This window comes from Eubalaena glacialis, chromosome 10, assembly GCF_028564815.1.
Source record: "Eubalaena glacialis isolate mEubGla1 chromosome 10, mEubGla1.1.hap2.+ XY, whole genome shotgun sequence".
Lineage (NCBI taxonomy): Eukaryota > Metazoa > Chordata > Mammalia > Artiodactyla > Balaenidae > Eubalaena > Eubalaena glacialis.
The window spans coordinates 38438110-38460261 of NC_083725.1; the positions used below are offsets into that span (position 1 = coordinate 38438110).

Below are 22152 nucleotides of genomic sequence, written 5' to 3' on the forward strand. Positions count from 1 at the left end.
ACTTCTCAAAATATGTTGTGCAATGTGTAGAACATATTTTTGTAAAAAATAGTGCGAAAAAGAAAAAAAAAAAAGACCAAAGGAAACAAGCTAAACTAGCCAAAGTAAAGTTTTATCCTCTATGATTTGCCAGATATATCTCTCCTAGAAACAACTTACATAATGTTATAATATTTATTAAGATAATGGATACAAGATATTTAGCAACCTGTGAAACATCATTAGCCTGGAAAGCACTAATGTAGGTAAAACACTGAGCAGTAAATGTTAAAGAGATCCAGGATTAAGTAAAATAAAGTTAGCGTCAGCCATTGCTTACACTAGACATGAGGTCAAAGTTGCTGGTCATCATAACAGTTTTGAAAAATACTGACAGTGATCATTAGAATTTTTAAAAATGTTAGGTTTATGTCTCATCTTTCCCTTGATCATAAATTTACCTTGTTATCAGTGGTGTTAGAAATCGCCTTAAACACATCATAAATACTTAAAATTCTGGGCAACAGACACAGGTAAAAAATATGTTATTTTGAAAATATTTATTGAAAAATAACCATACTTATAAATATTTAAATTAATGTCTCTTTTTCACTCAAGGAAAATGACGTTTTAATTAAATTTGAAAAAAGTTTCAAGATTTTATATAACTGAAAATATTATCTAAATTTTTTCTAAATATTTAATTTAATATGTCTAAATTAAGAACGTTATTTTTCAGCCTTCTCCACATTTCTTCATCATAATAAAATTGCGTTCAAGTACCATTCCTACAGGAGAATTTTTCATTTTGACTACTCTATGAACTATTTGGTTCATTAAAATATGGTGCCATTAACAAAAAATAAGTTACATGATTAGTTATTAGAGCTCTAAAATTATTTGATACTATTGTCAGTGACTTCATTTGATTAATTCATTTATTTCATATTTATAATATGCCTATCAGGGGTTACTATGCTAAACATGAAAGGTATAAATGTAAAAAGATATAACAATAACTGGAGAAGGACTTACATTTCTAAGGGAAGAAAGATATGTAAATGTATACAAAATGCAATATGAAAATTACTATAAAAAGGATTATGTGCAGGATGTTCTCTAAGTTATTTTCTTACATAGTAAAATATGAATCAAGAAGAGATTTGGACATTTCACTCAAAGTGAAATATGTTATTGCTGATGAGCTCTATGGTTAGATATGCTATGTTGTCCAATACAGTAGTTTTTAGGCAAATGTAGTTATTTAAATTAATCAATTAAAGTTAAGCAAAATTTAAAATTCAGTTTCTCAGGTAGATACATAAGCCACATTTTAAAGCATTCAAGAGCATCATATTTATTAACACAAAAATCTTATCAAAGTTTGTGTTTAAATGATGTTTTATAATTGTTTTTCCCAAAAAGACAATGATCTTTTTGGAAAATAGTTGTGTTCCAAATTAAAATTGTAAAAACATCAAGCTATGTATCAAAGACAAGTTTCTAGTTGTCGAGTAGAGTGTTGTGTACTATTTCCTAATGAAGTCATAGCAAGCGGGTTAATTTATTTTCAGTAGTGGCTTGTTCATTATTGCATTATTAATACTTATCAAAGTACCTGATGAAAACTGAACAAAGTTTTATTAAATGCTAAATGGATAAATGGATATATTGAAAGAATAAATAAATGAACACATTTTTTTTCTTCTTAGAGAGTCAGTCAAATGCACAGAAGCAGGAAGTCATCTGCTGGTAAAGAGATCACTTATGCCACCTACTACTTTTGTTTTCCACCCACAATTTCCAGGGAAGGAATAGAATATTTGGAATATAAAATATCAAGAAACCTTAAAGATAGTTTGAATGAGCCTTAAAGAAAATGCAGTTCAACTTTCCTTCCTCCTGCCCCTGCACCCCCTTTCTTTCTCTTTCTTTCTTTCTTTCTTTCTTTCTTTCTTTCTTTCTTTCTTTCTTTCTTTCTTTCTTTCTTTCTTTCTTTCTTTCTTTCTTTCTTTCTTTCTTTCTTTCTTTCTTTCTTTCTTTCTTTCTTTCTTTCTTTCTTTCTTTCTTTCTTTCTTTCTTTCTTTCTTTCTTTCTTTCTTTCTTTCTTTCTTTCTTTCTTTCTTTCTTTCTCTCTCCCTCTCTTCTTCCCTTCCACCCTCCCTCCCTCCTTCCTTCCTTCCTTCCTTTCTTTAGGTGTGGACAAAAATATAAACAGGTTCACACAGCTCATCAACAGCAGACCAGGACTAGAACACAGGTTTTATATCAGAGGAAATAAAGTATTATTCCTTTTACTGATTGCAATTCAACATTTAAAAACACTACTTAAAGTTATAATAGAGTGAAGCTCTTGTATCTTAAGATATCACTGTATCACTATAGTGATTACAATTTCAGAAATAATTGAGTGGATCAATGAAATAACTTATTCCAAAATAAGAATTTATGAGGCATCAGAAAGTCATGTTCCACTCAAGTTCATAGAGAAATTCAGGGTCATATTAAGTCAGCTACTTAGAACAGGAAAAATGTTTAGATGAGCAGTTCATGATCACAGTAGAGGATTAGAGAAAAGTACTAAAATGTACCATACTATCTTATTTCTTTACACTTCATTTTGTGCATTATATTTAAAAATTCTGACCTTTAATGTTGATATGTGTTCTTTTAATTATTCATGATATGAAAATATGGATGACTCTTAGCCAACTATATTTATGACAGAAGTTAATCATACTTTCATAACTGAAGTTCACACCTCAGTTGGTGATGGTGATACATAATTTTAAACACTGTATCTAAGAGGAGGTAAATTGGGCTTATGATCCTAAATTCATAAAATGAGCACAATAGTTTCAAAGGGGGAAAATTATCCTTGTCCTTTGCAAGTACTTAAGTAAGACCCAGAATATTGAGAAAAATGGTAGTATCATGGCAGAGTGAGCCATCTGAACATAAGAAACGGCCATTTTCCTGACATGGTATTTTTCATTCATGCAATTACCACTTGGAATAAAGGTGTATACTTTGTGATTTTTTAAAAATTTATTTATTTGTCTGCGTCGGGTCTTAGCTACAGCACACAGGATCTTCGTTGAGGCAGGCAGGATCTTTTTTGTGACGTGGGCTCTTCATTGTGGCGTGTGGACTTCTCTCTAGTTGTGGCATGTGGGTTTTCTCTCCTCTAGTTGTGGTGTGTGGGCTCCAGAGAGCATGGGCTCTGTAGTTTGCAGCACGTGGGCTCTCTAGTTGAAGCGTGGGAGCTCAGTAGTTGTGGCACGTGGGCTTAGTTGCCCCGCGGCAGGTGGGATCTTAGTTCCCCGACCAGGGATCAACCTGCGTCCCCTGCATTGGAAGGTAGATTCTTTATCACTGGACCACCAGGGAAGTCCCTAAAGGTGTATACTTTGAAGTTGGGTTGAATTACTATAATAGAAGGCAATTCAAAGGACTAGCTATTCATCCCAAAGTAAGTATTGGAGAGAACTAAAAAATACTAGAGAGTGACTTACATCAACTGGTTAAAAGTAACCAGTTAAATTCTAGGGTGATGACAGGAAAAAGTAGGCTTTTTGTGCAGCAAGTTAATAGGTAGGTTAAAAGTTACAGGATGCCTTATTAGAAGAAATAGTGCTCGTACCATGATGAGTTTAAGCCTTTGAGGCAGAAATTTAACCAGGAGAAAGAATCTTCAAATAACCAAGTATTGTCTGCTTATACTAGAGAGATGCCATGGTAAAAAGTAATGGGAGGTGGCCCAAGTTTGGATCATCTGACTTGTTATGCAGGAGTGAGGATCCTAAAAAGTACAAACTGGTGCAAAAACAAAGCAACAATTTTAATCCCTGTTTGGTGGGGAGGCTGTTGCATGAATGCCTAGAATCCCCTCCTTGCCAGAGACTGGTTTGCACAAGGGCAGAGGAAAGAAGTGAGACAGGTCCCACTGGTATTTCAATGAGACCAAGATGCCATAAGATAAGGATCTTCTGCCCAAAGTGGCAAACTGAGCTGTGTCATAACAAGCCACAGGAAGAACCATCTCATCCATATTCCAGTACATATTTCTTGACATTATGATTCAATTTTTTAAACACTTAAAATCAATTTTATTGAAGTGGAATTTTTTTTTTTTTTTTTTGCAATTGACACTCATATTTTATAATTGATGAACCTACATTGGTACATTATTACCCAAAGTCTTAGTTTACACTAGGGTTCATCCTTGGTTTTATACATTCTATGGGTTTGGACAAATGTATAGTGACATGCATCCACCATTATAATATCACACAGAACTGTCTCACCGCTCTAAAAATCCTCTGTGCTCCACCTATTGATCCCTTCTTCCCCTTCACTCCTGGAAACCACTGATCTTTTTACTGTCTTATAGTTTGTCCTTTTCCAGAATGTCATATGGTTGGAATCATACAGTATGTATCCTTTTGAGAATGACTTCTTTCACTTAGTTATATGCATTTAAGTTTCCTCCATGTCTTTTTATGTCTTGATAGCTCATTTCTTTTCAGTTCTGAATTGTCTAAATGTATCACAGTTTAATCATCACTTCATCTACTGAAGGACATCTTGGTTGCTTCTAAGTTTCGGCTATTATGAATACAGCTATTATAAACATCTGTGTGAAGGTTTCTGTGTGGTTTGGGTGAAAATACTAAGGAGCATGATTGCTGGATCATATAGTAATAGTAAATCTAGTTTTGAAAGGAACCGCCAAATTGTCTTACAAAGTGGCTGTACCATTCTGCATTCCCCCAACAATGAATGAAGCTTCCTGTTACTCCACATCCTAACCACCATTTGATGTTGTCAGTGTTCTAAATTTTTTCCATTCTAATAGACATGTAGTAGTATCTCATTGTTGTTTTAATTTGCATTATGATTCAATTTTCAGTGTCCTCCTGCTTAAGAATATTTCCAAAAGTTAGAAGTGAGCAGAGTGATAATTTCTCTAATCTGTAATACATTCTCTAGGATACTTTGGATTGTCAGCTATTGGAAAATGATGCCATGAGATATAGATAGGCTCCCAAATTTCAAAATGAGAATTAGAGTATGCTACAACCATGAAGAAAATACACTGATGATATTAAATTTTCTGAGCTTGTTTTCAAATGGTAAATTTACCAAGAATGCCAATATAAGCAATGGACTATCATTGGTGTGAAATCTTATATGACTTACATTTCCATCTAATTAAATATGTAAATATAAATGAGAAATATGAATTCATTAATGAGTTTTTGTCTCAATAAAGGATTCTGAATATTTGGATTTTGAAGATAATTATATCTTCAAATGATTTATTTTGTTTGTTTATTGTTTTTATATTTATTGTTTTACTCATTTCACAGGTAGACTTTTATTAAAGCACGTTCTTGAAATGTTGCCTGTTTGAACTTTTACTATAACTTCTTGTCTGCTCCTAAATCTTACACTTTAAGGAAAAAGAACTGAAAACAAAACCCCACAGGTGATTCCCTGATGTTTATTTTGAAACATAATATGTTGCTATGATTCTGGTCACTAAATAAAAACAGAACTGAACAAAAATTGGAATTCCTTAAGTTATGTCTTCAACCAAAAGTCAAAGTATATCAACATTGTACAGAATTGTATGGATTGCCAATAATTTAGTGTTAGTTATCCACCTTGTTTCTCCAACACATGGATCATACCACTTATTAATCTTTACAGACTGATAGGTAAAGATAAAGTGAAAGGTTGCCAGCAAGCAGAAGCCTTACCACCAAATCTTTATTCTCATTATCATGACCCTTCAATTACTCATTTAACATTTTATATTTCAAACTCAATGCTATGCCTCAACCTGATACTATTTTAAAATCTTCCAAATCATGAAATAATTTGCATTTGAGGTAAAGGACATACATATTTTATGACTGCACCTGAAATATCATCATGGAAATTAAAAAAAATTATCTATTTTAATTTCAACTAAAGAGCATGGTTTACTCAAGTAACCTTGTGAATTTAAAGCTCATTTAATTAAAAAGTTTTCCCCAGAGTCAAGATAAAAATACTGAGAATACATATTGACCATTTTCTGATTTTAGCTACATTAGGGATCAAAATATTTTGCTCACACAAGTGATACAAAGTCATTTCAGATAGAAAATTAGAGTTTTACTTATGTAGATGTGGAATTGCGACTTACCCCTGTCTGTGTCATACAGGAAGACAAAACAGTTCCATTCATAGTGATCCAGCAGACTCAAGAGTGCTCCTCGTAAGGAAGGCCTTAGCTGCAGCACAAACTGGCTCTCCCCCTCAGTAGGGAAACTTGGTGTGATGAGGGAGATGTGTAAGGCGCTGCAGAATGAGGTCAGGGTATGTACTGACCTCTTATCATAGAGTCCAAAAATGGCAAATACTCCTCTAGAATACTGTGAACAGACTGAAACAAAAGAAAAAAAAAAAAGTAAACTATTAGCACACTCTAAAATTGTTGATTCCACATCTACAATTTATGAAACAAACAAAATCTCTGAGTCATTGATATGTCAGGAATATAATATAAGGAAAGTGTAAAACTGAAGTGTGCAATTATTTGTATAATCAATTAGTGAAATGTTAAGCTTGTACTCAAAGACCTGCAGTAAATGAGATAACAAGGGGTTTTCTCAAGAAGCCAATTTGAATAAGAAAAATTTGACTAAAATGAAGTAATATATAACATTCCATGATAAAGTGACAAATCCTTTGCTAGAGACTTTTAAGTGTGACAATATGAAGCCTAGGGTGTTGGATAATCTAGAGGTATTTATCTTAGGAGTAGTTCCTTGTGAAACAAAGAATTTAGATTTTTCTTTGTTAAAGCAGTTATAGGCTTCTGAAAAAAATTAACTGTCCTGATAACATTTATATCTATATTCTATATCTGGGTTTTAGGAAATTATGAAGCATAATTAAATAAGATAAATTAATAAAATCTGGAAGCATTTCTTTTGTTCTTTTTTATTGTGCCTCTTGAAACTGGAGATAGAGTCTAAGAAATTTAATTAAATCAGAAGAGGGTAACAATTAACAGAAAATAAATTGCTACTGGTTTTCTTTAGATGATCTCCTGTAAGAGATACACACATGTTCTGGAAAAACTAAAGCCCGATTAAGGGACCAGAGTTTAGATTCATTAAAAATAAGACTAAGATAGAATTGACATTAAGATATAGGGGGAGCTTACCCGGCTCTTTGGTGGGGCTAATGGCAGACACTGGGAGGGCTCACGCCAAGTAGTACTTCCCAGAACTTCTGCTGCCAGTGTCCTTGTCCCCACAGTGAGTCACAGTCACCCCCCATCTGCAGGAGATCCTCAAGCACTAGCAGCCATGTGGCTGACAGAGTCTTGGTGCCCCGGCTGGGTGTCAGGCCTGAGCCCCTTAGGTGGGAAAGCCAAGTTCAAAACATTGGTTCACCAGAGACCTCCAGGCCCCACGTAATATCAACTGGTGAAAACACTCTGAGAGATCTCCATATCAACACTAAGACCCAGCTCTACTCAACGACCAGCAAGCTACACTGCTGGACAACCCATGCCAAACAACTAGCAAGACAGGAACACAACCCCACCCATTAGCAGAGAGGCTGCCTAAAATCATAATAAATTCACAGACACACCAAAGTACAGCACCGGACATGGTACTGCCCACCAGAAGACAAGATCTAGCTTCATCCACCAGAACACAGGCACCAGTCCCCTCTACCAGGAGCCTACACAACCCACTGGACCAACCTTAGCCACTGGGGGTAGACACCAAAAACAGTGAGAACTATGAACCCACAGCCTGCAAAAAAGAGACCCCAAATGCAGTAAGTTAAGCAAAATGAGAAGACAGAGAAATACACAGCAGATGAAGGATCAAGGTAAAAACCCACCAGACCAAACAAATGAGGAGGAAATAGGCAGTCTACCTGAAAAACAATTCAGAATAATGATAGTAAAGATGATCCAAAATCTTGGATATAGAAGGAAGAAAATACAAGAAATGTTTAACAAGGACCTAGAAGAACTAAAGAGCAAACAAAAAATGATGAACAACACAATAAATGAAATTAAAAATTCTCTAGAAGGAATTAATAGCAGAATAACTGAGGCAGAAGAATGGATAAATGACCTGTAAGATAAAATAGTGGAAATAACTACGACAGAGCGGAATAAAGAAAAAAGAAGGAAAAGACTTGAGAACAGTCTCAGAGACCTCTGAGAGAACATTAAACACACCAACATTTGAATTATAAGGGTCCCAGAAGAAGTAGAGAAAAAGAAAACGACTGAGAAAGTATTTGAAGAGATTATAGTTGAAAACATCCCTAATATGGGAAAGGAAATAGTCAATCAAGTCCAGGAAGTACAGAGAGTCCCATACAGGATAAATCCATGGAGAAACATGGCAAGACACATATTAAACTATCAAAAATTAAATTCAAAGAAAAAATATTAAAAGCAGCAAAGGAAAAGCAACAAATAACATACAAGGTAATCCCTATAAGGTTAACAGCTGAATTCTCAGAAGAAACTCTGCAAGCCAGAAGGGTGTGACAGGACATATTTAAAGTGATGAAAGGCAAAAACTTACAATTAAGATTACTCTACCCAGCAAGGATCTCATTCAGGTTCGATGGAGAAATTAAAAACTTTACAGAAAAGCAAAAGCTAAGAGAATTCAGCACCACCAAACCAGCTTTACAACAAACGGTAAAGGAACTTCTCTAGGCAGGAAACAGAAGAGAAGGAGGGGACCTGCAATAACAAACCCAAAACAATTAAGAAAATGGTAATAGGAACATACATATTGATAATTACCTTAAATGTAAATAGATTAAATGTTCCAACCAAAAGACATAGACTGGCTGAATGGATACAAAAACAAGACCTGTATATATGCTGTCTACAAGAGACCCATTTCATACCTAGGGAAACATACAGACTGAAAGTGAGGGGATAGAAAAAGATATTTCATGCAAATGGAAATCAAAAGAAAGCTGGAGTAGCAATTCTCATATCAGACAAAATAGACTTTAAAATAAAGAATGTTATAAGAGACAAAGAAGGACACTACATAATGATCAGGGGATGAATCCAAGAAGAAGATATAACAATTGTAAATATTAATGCATTCAACATAGGAGCACCTCAATATATAAGGCAAATACTAATGGTCATAAATGGGGAAATTGACAGAGTCATAGTAGGGGACATTAACACCCCACTTTCAGCAATGGACAGATCATCCAAAATGAAAATAAATAAGGAAACACAAGATTTAAATGATACATTAAACAAGATGGACTTAATTGATATTTAGAGGACATTGCATCCAAAAACAACAGAGTACACTTTCTTCTCAAGTGCTCATGGAACATTCTCCAGGATAGATCATATCTTGGGTCACAAATCAAGCCTTGGTAAATTTAAGAAAATTGAAATCATATCAAATATCTTTTCAGACCACAACACTATGAAGCTAGATATTAATTACAGGAAAATATCTGTAAGAAATACAAGCACATGGAGGTTAAATAATACACTACTAAATAACCAAGAGATCACTGAAGAAATCAAAGAGGAATTTAAAAAATACCTAGAAACAAATGACAATGAAAACACGACGACCTAAAACCTATGTGATGCAGCAAAAGCAGTTCTAAGAGAGACGTTTATAGCAATACAATCCTACCTCAAGAAACAAAAACAACTCAAATAAACAACCTAACCTTACATCTAAAGCAATTAGAGAAAGAAGAACAAAGAAACCCCAAAGTTAACAGAAGGAAAGAAATCATAAAGAACTGATCAGAAATAAATGAAAAAGAAATGAAGGAAACAATAGCAAAGATCAATAAAACTAAAAGCTGGTTCTTTGAAAAGATAAACAAAATTGATAAACCATTAGCCAGACTCATCAAGAAAAAAGGGAGATGACTCAAATCAATAGAATTAGAAATGAAAAAGGAGAAGTAGCAACTGACACTGAAGGAATACAAAGTATCATGAGAGATTACTACAAGCAACGATAGGCCAAAAAATGGACAACCTGGAAGCAGTGGACAAATTATAAGAAAAGCACAACCTTCCGAGACTGAACAAGGAAGAAATAGAAAATATGAACAGACCAATCACAAGCACTGAAATTGAAACTTTGATTAAAAATCTTCCAACAAACAAAAGCCCAGGACCAGATGGCTTCATAGGTGAATTCTATCAAACATTTAGAGAAGAGCTAACACCTATCCTTCTCAAACTGTTCCAAAATATAGCAGAGGGAGGAACACACCCAAACTCATTCTAGGAGGCCACCACCACCCAGATACCAAAACCAGACAAATATACCACAAAAAGAGAAAACTATAGGCCAATATCACTGATGAATATAGATGCAAAAATCCTCAATAAAATACTAGCAAACCGAATCCAACAGCACATTAAAAGGAACATACACCATGATGAAGTGGGATTTATCCCAGGAATGCAAGGATTCTTCAGTATACAAAAATCAATCAATGTGATATACCATATTAACATATTGAAGGATAAAAACCATATGATAATCTCAGTAGATGCAGAAAAAGCATTTGACAAAATTCAACACCCATTTATGATAGAAACTCTTCAGAGAGTAGGCATAGAGGGAACTTAACTCAACATAATAAAGGACATATATGACAAACCCACAGCCAACATCATCCTCAATGGTGAAAAACTGAAGCCATTTCCACTAACATCAGGAACAAGACAAGGTTGCCCACTCTCAAAACTATTATTCAACATAGTTTAGGAAGCTTTAACCACAGCAATCAGAGAAGAAAAAGAAATAAAAGGAATCCAAATATGAAGGGAAGAAGTAAAACTGCCAATGTTTGCAGATGACATGATACTATACATAGAAAATCCTAAAGATGCTACCAGAAAACTACTAGAGCTAATCAATGAATTTGGTAATGTAGCAGGATACAAAATTAATGCACAGAAATATCTGGCATTCCTATACACTAATGATGAAAAATGTGAAATAGAAATTAAGGAGACACTCCCATTTACCATTGCAACAAAAAGAATAAAATACCTAGGAATAAACCTACCTAAGGAGACAAAAGACCTGTATGCAGAAAACTATAAGACACTGATGACAGAAATTAAACATGATACAAACAGATGGAGAGATATACCATGTTCTTGGATTGGAAGAAGCAACATTGTGAAAATGACTAGACTACCCAAAACAATCTACCGATTCAATGCAATCCCTATCGAAGTACCACTGGCATTTTTCATAGAACTAGAACAAAAAATTTCACAATTTGTATGGAAACACAAAAGACCCCGAATAGCCAAACAATCTTGAGAAAGAAAAACGGAGATGGAGGCATCAGGCTCCCTGACTTTAGAATATACTACAAAGCTACAGTAATCAAGAGAGTTTGCTACTGGTACAAAAATGGAAATATAGATCAATGGAACAGGATAGGAAGCCCAGAGATCAACCCACACACATACAGTCACCTTATCTTTGATAAAGGAGGCAAGAATATACAATGGAGAAAAGACAGCCTCTTCAATAAGTGGTGTTGGGAAAACTGGACAGCTACATGTAAAAGAATGAATTTAGAACACTCTCTAGCAACATACACAAAAATAAACTCAAAATGAATTAAAGACCTAATTGCAAGGCCAGACACTACCAAACTCTTAGAGGGAAACATAGGCAGAACACTCTATGACATAAATCACAGCAAGATCCTTTTTGACCCACCTCCTACACAAATGGAAATAAAAACAAAAATAAACAAATGGTATCTAATGAAACTTAAAAGCTTTTGCACAGCAAAGGAAAACATAAACAAGATGAAAAGACAACCCTCAGAATGGGAGAAAATATTTGTAAATGAAGCAACTGACAAGGGATTAATCTCCAAAATTTACAAGCAGCTCATGCAGCTCAATATCAAAAAAACAAACAACCCAATCCATAAATGGGCAGAAGACCTAAATAGACATTTCTCCAAAGAAGATATACAGATTGCCAACAAACACATGAAAGGATGCTCAACATCACTAATCATTAGAGAAATGCAAGTCAAAACTACAATGAGGTATCACCTCACACAAGTCAGAATGGCCATCATCAAAAAATCTAGAAACAGTAAATGCTGGAGAGGGTGTGGAGAAAAGGGAAACCTCTTGCACTGTTGGTGGGAATGTAAATTGATACAGCCACTATGGAGAACAGTACGGAGGTTCCTTAGAAAACTAAAAATAGAACTATCATATGACCCAGCAATCCCACTACTGGGCATATACCCTGAGAAAACCATAATTCAAAAAGAGTCATGTACCACAATGTTCATTGAGGCACTATTTACGATAGCCAGGAGAAGGAAGCAACCTAAGTGTCCATCGACTGATGAGTGGATAAAGAAGATGTGGCACATATATACAATGGAATATTACTCAGCCATAAAAAGAAACGAAATTGAGTTATTTGTAGTGAGGTGGATGGACCTAGAGAGTGTCATATAGAGTGAAGTAAGTCAGAAAGAGAAAAACAAATACCATATGCTAACACATATATATGGAATCTAAAAAAAAAAAAGTTTCTGAAGAACCTAGGGGCAGGACAGGAATAAAGATGTAGACATAGAGAAGGACTTGAGCACACGGGGAGGGGGAAGGGTAAGCTGGGACGAAATGAGAGAGTGGCATGGACATATATACACTCCCACAAGTAAAATAGATAGCTAGTGGGAAACAGTCGCAAAACACAGGGAGATCAGCTCTGTGTTTTGTGACCACCTAGAGGGGTGGGATAGGGAGGGTGGGAGGGAGACACAAGAGGGAGGAGATATGGGGATGTATGGATACGTATAGCTGAGTCACTTTGTTATACAGCAGAAACTAACACACCATTGCAAAGCAATTATACTTCTATAAAGATGTTAAAAAAAAAAAAAGATATAGGGGAAAGACTGCAAACTTTGCAAGTAAGTTCAAATCGTGGTGATTTTGCTTATTAGCCAGGTAACCTTGGCTAAATTCCTTAAAATTACTTGTCTCACCTATGAATATATAATATGCCAAGGATTATATGAGATAATGTATCTAAAACTGCTATCCTATGAGGATATACGAGGCAATTAGTAAGTGGCAGATATTATGAACACAAATTTTCTATATGCATGTATAAAGTTAAGTAGTTTTATTATTTAATAAGAGAGTAAAATGATTAGAGGGTAAAATACCACAATTGATTCACAACCAAGTATTCAGATTCTTTTAACAAATACCAGTTATTTTCATGAATATTTAATAAAGAAATACTATCAAGAAAGAACATCCAATTCTAATTCTATGCTCACCAGAAAGTAGAATTTGATTACCTGAGTAGATTGACCAACCTGGAAAGCTTGTTCTGACAGTGTGACTGGCTATAATTTTCCTGCAACTTATGAGAAACATCATAATTTAACATATGAATATCTTAGGCTTAAACTCAATTCAGTTCTATGATTTAAGGGACCGAATAAATCAAGTTGCTGGATTGGACCTTAACCTCATGAATGTTCCACCAAAGTTTGGAGATATTTATGTAAGTGCTATACATTTGGCATATAACCTGGAGTTACTCAGTGCTTTCTTATTTCATATTTTGCTGTTCCTTTGATTTTCATGCAAGTTGAGGACCCACTCTCAAACTTTATGTAGTAGATAATCTGGTTCAATTAATTTTTATTTTACTTTACTGAAAAAAATTTTGAAGAGTTTTAGAACTCAAATCTAAGATACTGGCTTTCAGTTTGGTGCTGAAAAATATTGTACTTCATATAAATTCATAAAATTCATAAAATTTTTTAATACAATATATATATTTTATTTATATCTTTTCTTTATTCATTCATCCATCAGTGAACACTTACATTGTTTCCATGCATTGGCTACTGTATATTAATATATAATAATGATGTATAATGATGCTGAAATGCACATGGGTATACAGATATCTCTTTGAGGTGGTGATTTCACTTCCTTTGGGTATATACCCAAAGTGGCATTGCTGGATCATATGGTAGTCCCGTTTTTTAATTTTTTTGAGGAATCTCTATACTGTTTTTCATAGTGGCTATAGCAATTTATATCCCCCTCCCCCCACAGTTTATGAAGGTTCCCTTTTCTCCACATCCTTGCACACTTGTTATCACTTGTCTTTTTTATAATAGCCATTCTAACAGGTGTGAAGTGATATCTCATTGTCCTTTTGATTTGCCTTTCCTAGATTGATTGATTTCTCTGATGTTGAGCATCTTTTCTTGTATCTGTTGGTCTTCTTTGAAGAAATGTCAATTCAGGTCTTTTACTAATTTTTAAATCAGATTGTTATTATTATTATTAAATTGTATGAGTTCCTTATATATTTTGAATATTAACTCCTTATCAGATATATTATTTGCAAATATTTTCTCTCATTATGTAGGCTGTCTTTTCATATTGTTGATTGTTTCTTTTGTTGTGCAGAAACTTTTTAGTTTGATGTTTATTTTTGCATTCGTTGCCTGTGCTTTTTGTACCATATTCAAAAAAATCATTGCTATGACCAGTTTAAGTCTTTTATCCATTTTGAATTAATTTTTGTGAGTGGCATAAGATTGGGGTCCAATTTCATTCTTTTGCATGTGAGTATTCAGTTTTTTCAAAACCATTTATTGAGACTATTTTTCTTCATTGAGTATTCCTGGCTCCTTTGACAAATATTAGTTGACCCTAAGTATATGGGTTTATTTCTGGGCTTTTGATTCTGTTCCATTGTTGTATGTGTCTGTTTTTATGCCAGTATCATACTGTTTTAATTACAATACTTTGTAATGTAGTTTGAAATCAGGAAGTGTGGTTTCTCCAGCTTTGTTTTTCTTTCTCAAAATTGTTTTGGTTTGGGGGTCTTTTTTGGTTCCATACAAATTTTTAGGATTATTTGTTTTAGTTCTGTGAAAAATGTCATGGGTATTTTGCTAGAGATTTTATTAAATCTGTAGACTTCCTTGGTGGTGGGACATTTTAACAATACTAATTCTTCCAATCCTTAAGCATGGTATATCTTTCCATTTATTTCTTTCATCAATATCTTACAGTTTTTTGTGTACAGATCTTTCACTTTCTTGGTTAAGTTTATTATTAAGTATTTTATTGTTTCTTAAGCTATTGTAAATTTTTAAAAATTTATTTTTCAGATAGTTCATTGTTAGTATATGGAAATTCAACTGATTTTGGTATGGTGATTTTATATCCTGAAACTTTACTGAATTCATTTATTAGTTCTAATAGTTTTTTGGTGGAGTCTTTAGGATTTTCTATATATGAAAGCATATCATCTGAAAACAGAGACATTTTTACTTTTCCCTTTCTGATTTGGGTGCCTGTTACTACTTCTTCTTGCCAATTGCTCTAGGTAGGACTTCCAATACTTGGTTCAATAGGAGTGGTGAAAGTGGGCACCTTTATTTTGTTCCTGATCTTTCAACTTTTCACCATTGAGTATGATGTTAACTATGGGCTTATCATATATGACTTTTATTTTGTTAAGGTACTCTTTCTATTTATTTTGTTAAGAGTTTTTATTATGAAAAGATGTTGAATTTTGTCAAATATTTTTCTGCATCTATTGAAATAATCATGATTTTTATCTTTCATTCTATTAATATGGTTTATAATATTTATTTTATTTATTTGCAGATGTTGGACTATCCTTTCATCCCTGAAACACATCCTATTTGATCCTGGTGTATAAACCTTTTAATGTGTGATTGCATTCAGTTTGCTAGTATTTTGTTGAGAATTTTTGCATCTATATTTATCTGGGATATTGACATGTAGATTTCTTTTCTTTCGTGTCATCTGGCTTTGGTGTCAGGTAATGCTGGCCTTGTAAAATGTATTTGAGAGTGTTCTTTTCTCTTCAATTTTTGGGAAGAGTTTGAGAAGGATTGGTATTAATGCTTCTTTAAATATTCACCCATGAAGCCACGTGGTTCTGAGCTTTTCTTTGCTGGGAAGTTTTTGATTACTGATTAAATCTCTTTACTTATTATCGATCTGTTCAGATTTTATATTTCTTCATGATTCTGTCTTGGTAGATTGTATGTTTCTAGGAATTTATCCATTTCTTAATGCCATCTTAGTAATTGTTTCCTGGCTGTTTTGTAATTCCTTTGCTCCTTTCTTCATCTCTTGCTGTCTTTGTGAATTAATCATTTTCCATAGTGATTTTGATTCCCTTCTCTTTATGATTTGTGTAACAACTGTGGGTTTTTACTTTATGGTTACAATAAGGCTTACATAAAACATAGATATAACAGTCTATTTTAAGCTAATGCCAGCTTAACTTCAATAGCATACAAAGCTCTACCCTTTTACTCCTCCTCATTTTATGTTTTTGATGTCACAATTTCCATCTTTTTATATAATATATCCATTATGGTTATTTTTAATACTTTTGTCCTTTAACTTTTGTACTAGAATTGTGATTAGCATACCATCATATTACAGCATTGGAGTTTTCTGAATTTGCCTATATAGTTACTTTTAGCAGTGTGCCTTATAGTTTCATACATTTTCATGTTATTAATTAGAATGCTTTCATTTTAGCTTGAAGAATTCCTTTCAGAATTTCTTGTGAGGCAGGTCTAGTGGTGATGAACTCCCTCAGTTTTTGTTTGTCCGGGAAAGCCTTTACCTCTCCTTCGTTTCTGAAGGACAACTTTGCCAGATAAAGTATTCTTGGTTGAAATTTTTTTTTTTCAGCACATTGAATATATCTTCCCACTCTCACCTGGCCTATAATATTTCTGCTGAGAAATTCACTGATAGCCTTATGGGGATCTTTTATAAGTGGCAAACTTCTTAATGCTTGCTACTTTTATTATAATGTGCTTGGATAAGAATGCTTTGACTTGAATATGGTGACCTGTGAGCTCCATGATCTCAAATGTACAAATCTTGCCCCTGATCTGGGAAATTTTCAACCATTATTTTTTTAAGCAAACTTTCTGTCCCTATCTTCTTCTCTTCTCCTTCTAAAACTCCCATAATTCATAGATTGTTTATCTTAATGGTGTCTCATAAGTCCTGTAGGTTTTCTTCATTTTCTTTTTTTTTTTTTTTTTCATTTTCTTTTTTTTTTTTTTACTGTTACTCTAACTGGATATTTTCAAATGGTGTGCCTTCATGTTCATTGATTCTTTCTCTTGTTTGGTTGAGTCTGATGTTGAAACTTTCTATTGAATCCTTCGGCCAGTCATTATATTTTTGAGCTCCAAGATTCCTGTTTGGTTCTTTTTATATTTTCTATCTCTTTGTTGAACTTCTCATTTTTTTGTATTGTTTCCTTGATTTCTTTAAATTGCTTATCTGTGTTCTCTCGTGGCTCTCTGAGAACCTTTAGAACAATTATTTTGCATTCTTTGTCAGGCAATTCATGGATCATCATTTCCTTGGGGTCAATTACTGGATATTTACTGTGTTCCTTTGGTGGTGTCATGTTTTTCTGATTCTTTGTGATCCCTGTAACCTTGGGTAGGTGTCTGCACATTTTAAGAAAACATCTCCTCTTCCAGACTTTATGGGCTGACTTCTTTATCTGTGAGTTGGGGAATGCTGGAACATTTTGTGACTCCAGCCTAGTCTAATACTACAGAGTGCCAAGTGCAGGGGTGTGTGTGAGCTCTCCAGGTCTTGGGGGGACATTGTGTCTCATCAGCTCAGGCAGCTGGGGTCTGTGACATTGAAAACTGCATGGTCCTTGGCAAGAGCTATGGGGGTTTCACATTGGCTACTAAGGCTGCTTGTGGGGTTCTCAAGAGCACCTCCAGGTCCAGCAGCTAGGGACTGGGGAAGGTGGCAGTGGTGGCCAGAACCAGTGGTGTGCATACACTTGGCTGACTGCATACACACACACAGTGGTGAGAGCTGGGGCCAAGAGAAGGAGCCAGGGATAATTGCACGAGCATGAGCAGCCCCTGGAGCCCTGCTTGTTGGCATGTAGTCATGGAACAGCGTGGGCTAGCTGCAAATGCATGTATGGTGGTGGGGGCTGGTAATGGGAATCAGGGCAGGCATCGTGCAGGTTCTTGACTACTAGGACAAGCTGCAGGCAACCAACTGCAGGGCAGGACAGTGAAAAAGGTCAGGGCCAGATCGAGGCCCACAACAGGTGTGGGGACCTTGTTTGTTGGTGGGCACTAATGTGGCTACAGGGGCTAATAATGGGTGTGCACACAGTAGTGGGAGTTGGCTGCAGGGGTCTAGGCTGGCATCTTGCATGCACATAGCTGCAGAGGCTGGGAATGGCTGCTAGTACTGATCTTGGGTTCTGGCAGGAGGAGGAAGGAAGAGAAAAGGAAGGGATTCAGGCAACTGGCATCTGTGAATGTGAAAATCTGTAGGACAAAAATTTCAGCCATGAAGTAGGCAAGGAATCTGTGATGGTTGTTTTGATTGTTGGCTTCTTCAACAGAGAAATCTGCCTGGGTCCTTTGTGGACCAGTCCGCTGGGGTCCAGTGATAAAAGCTGTGCTAGTCTGCAATATCTTTAAGGGTTGCTGAGATCCTTAGTAGTGAAGCCTACTGGGATCCTCTGAGAAGCAGGCTACTGGGAACCAAGGTCATTCCTGCACATGGCTGTTATTGATAGCCCCTTCCTTTCTTCCTTGTTCCTAGATGTCTCTAGATGTCTCAGCTTTGCTGGTCTCTGGATGGGGTGAAACCACAGTGGGTACTTTGTGCAGTTCCCTAAAAGACTGGGGAAGCTGGTCACTCACCCTCCTCCTTTTCTGGGCCAAGAGAAATCTCTTGGGTTGGGAGTTCCCTTTTGGCACTAAACAGTGCCAGTCTTCGGGAAGGGATGATGCAGGCAAAATGCAACTTTTCTTCCTATCGTTTCTGTGTGATTGTTCTCAGATTTTTGCTCTGTTGTGTTGCTGAAGCTTCATAAGTGGACTCCTGAGCTCCGGGATATTTTCATTTGTGGATAGCTGCCTAGTTGTTCTTTGTGGGAAGACAGAAGCCTGGGTCTCCTACACTGCCATCTTGGTCATAAAATTCTAAGTTTAATAAATATCTCCACATTCCATCTGAATAACACAAGGACATTTAAGCATTTTAACCTAGAAATTGTGCTCCTGTCATACATGTTATTATTATTCAATATTGTAGTTCCACATGTGTTTAAATATTTTAAACATATCATAGCCTCTATCCAATATTTCTATTACCTGAAACCCTTGGTAATTTAACACTCCTTTGTGTGGATTATAATTCTTACTCCAGGTGAATTGTCAACATGTTAGTTTCATAGCTTTGAATTGTGAGCTCATTTTAACAAAGTCTGTCTGTGAGAATTTAGAGAAACTTGCTTTGGATAAACATGTCTCAAAAGTGATTTTGCATTTGCCAAGCATCCCAGTGTATTTGTATATGTGGTGGTGGTGGTGGTGGTGGTGGCGGTGCTGGTGTGTGTGTGCACGTGTGCGTGTGTGTGCATGCATACCTGTAAATCTCAGCTTATGGTTTCTTGGAAAATGCAGAGTGCATAAATTTGTACAGAAAGCTTACATGGGAGCAGACGATGTGTAAAAATTCTCATGAGAGACCATCTTTATGATTATTTTTGTATACAGAGCTCCTGGCAAGCCACTAAAATTACACTCTCACTAAAGCTATAGCCTGGTTTGTATGGTAGTCTTAGCTCCAACTTCATGCTACTTGTTGGTCCAATGTCTTTAAGATCATGTTCCCATTCAGACATTTAGTTCAAATCTCCTCAAGGAAAGCCACAGTGTCCACTCTTGTTTTTAAATTATTATTGTTTTCAGTTCCCCAGTTCTTTCCTTTGGATATATACATTTTTATCTTCTTGTAAACTTAACATACATTTAAAAAATCTAATACTTATAATTGTTTTTAAAAAGTATGTTTATGTTATAGAATCAGTAATAATTCTGTAACTGAAAATCTTTGCTGCATGTGTTACTGTATATGCAGATGTTGTGGTCTAAGGTAGAAATTTCATCCAAACTTACGTTTGGCATAACCTCTAAAATATTTTGCCATTTCTATGAATTATCAATCCTAATTATGCAGAAATTTCCTTTTCTTGTAAACTTTCCCTGATTCCCTTAGGCTGAATTAGAGGCCCCTCCTCTTTTGTGCCCTTATACTCTGTGCATTTCTTAAAACACTGACCTTCCTTAGCTGTATTTCTTATAGTTATTTTTGATATTGTCCATCCCTAGCAATAGCCATGAGATTCCTGGGAGTCTTATTCACCTTACATACCCCAATGGATATTGTGTTGACTGAACAAGTGAATAAATAAAGTACAATAATATTTTAAGGAAGAGTATCATTTTATATAATCTGATATATTATTCTCTCAGAAACTTTATTACTTCCTATTATTACACTGTAATAAAGTTACTTGTTTCTCTCTTATCTACTAGGTTTGTATATACAATTAAGATTAGACATTACATGTTGTAGACATATTGCATAAATTTTTATAAAGATATTACAGCAATAATTGTTGGATAATATTAATAAAAATTACATCTATCAATATTGGAGAAGGGGAATGTATTAGTTTTATTTACCAGAAATGGAATGTGTTGAGTCAGTAAGTTCAGGGGAAGAGGAATAATCAGGCAAACGTTGAGGAGAAGGAGGCAAGCTAAAACAGAGGAGACTACAGGATATTTACATTCCTATGATCACAGCAGTGAGGTAACTTAAGAATGTGTTGGAACAAGGTCATGTTGGACAAGAGTCTCAGGATAAATTGAACTACACAGGTCTCATTGCTAGCAGTCATGGTTATAAGCTTCCTCCTTATATTGATGATAGTTTACCAATGCAAATAATGTTAAAAATGGCAATTAGAACAACAAATGAAGTAGTAATTACATTTTGCAGATAGAACTAGGGAAGAATTTGTGAGCCAGATATAGGTGAGGTGAGGATTGTAAAATAAAAGACATTGTTATGCTGGGGATATTGGCTTGGTACTGCAAATCTGTTGTTTCTCTCTTCTCATGGATTAGTCAGTGTAAACATAATAGGTGTTTTGTGCTTATATGTTACTTCACCTGTTCTACCTGATGGTCGTTATTACACTGGGGGATACCCAAGAATTAAACACATTCTCCCACTCTGATGGCTTTGGCAAATTGGCTGATGCTGTTAGCATTTGTGAAAAATCTATTGCCTTGAATAATTTCCCCAGCCTTTTCTGTTACAAGAAGGGTTAGAATGTGTCGGCAGAAGATTAAAAAAATAAAGATAACAACTTATTCCTTTAGATAGATCTTTACGTTTTACAAAGAACATTCACATATATTACCTCATTCATTATTATTGTTATTTTATTATTGTTACTCTTATCATTTACATTTTATATGAAGGAAAATATTAGTTATTTCTTAGTACATGAAAATTTAGGTTACAAAAATTTATCTAATGTTTCAAATTATTCTCTTTGGAACTGCTAATTTCTTCCTATCTTCATTCTTCATTCATTGTTTCAGATGTACAACATAGTGATTCACAATTTTTAAAGGGTATATTCAATTTATAGTTATTATAAAATATTAGCTATATTTTATATTGTATTGTGTAATATATTCTTGTCATTTATTTATTTTATATGTCATAGTTTGTACCTCTTAATCCCCTATCCTTTTCTTGCCCTTCCCCCCTTCCCTCTCTCCACTGGCAACCACCAGTCTGTCTTCTATACCCATGAGTCTGTTTCTGTTTTGTTATATTCACTAGTTTATTTTTTAGATTCCACACATAAGTGACACCATACCATACTTGTCCCTCTCTGTCTGACTCACCCCACCCAGAACAATACCCTACAAATCCATCCATGTTATTGCAAATGGCAAAACTTCATTCTCCTTTATGGCTGAGTAACATTCCACCACACCATACACTACATCCTCTCTGTCCACCATCCATTGATGGACACCCAGGTTGCCTCCATATCCTGGCAACTGTAAACAATGCTGCTGTGAACACTGGGGAGCACATATCTTTTTGGATTAGTGTTTTCATTTTCCTCAGATATATGCCCAGTTAAGGTCAGAGTACAGAAA

General features: G+C 35.0%; 1 protein-coding gene across 3 annotated transcripts in view; it reads right to left on the reverse strand.

Annotated features, from left to right (window-relative positions):
- The window catches only part of GRIA4 (glutamate ionotropic receptor AMPA type subunit 4), a 519215-nt gene that overhangs the window by 317957 nt on the left and 179106 nt on the right, over window positions 1-22152 (reverse strand). For all 3 annotated transcript variants that reach the window (XM_061202612.1, XM_061202613.1, XM_061202614.1), the window contains exon 3: window positions 6176-6415. In XM_061202612.1, coding sequence (XP_061058595.1) covers window positions 6176-6415 — 240 coding nt within the window. The remainder of the gene's footprint in view (window positions 1-6175; window positions 6416-22152) is intronic.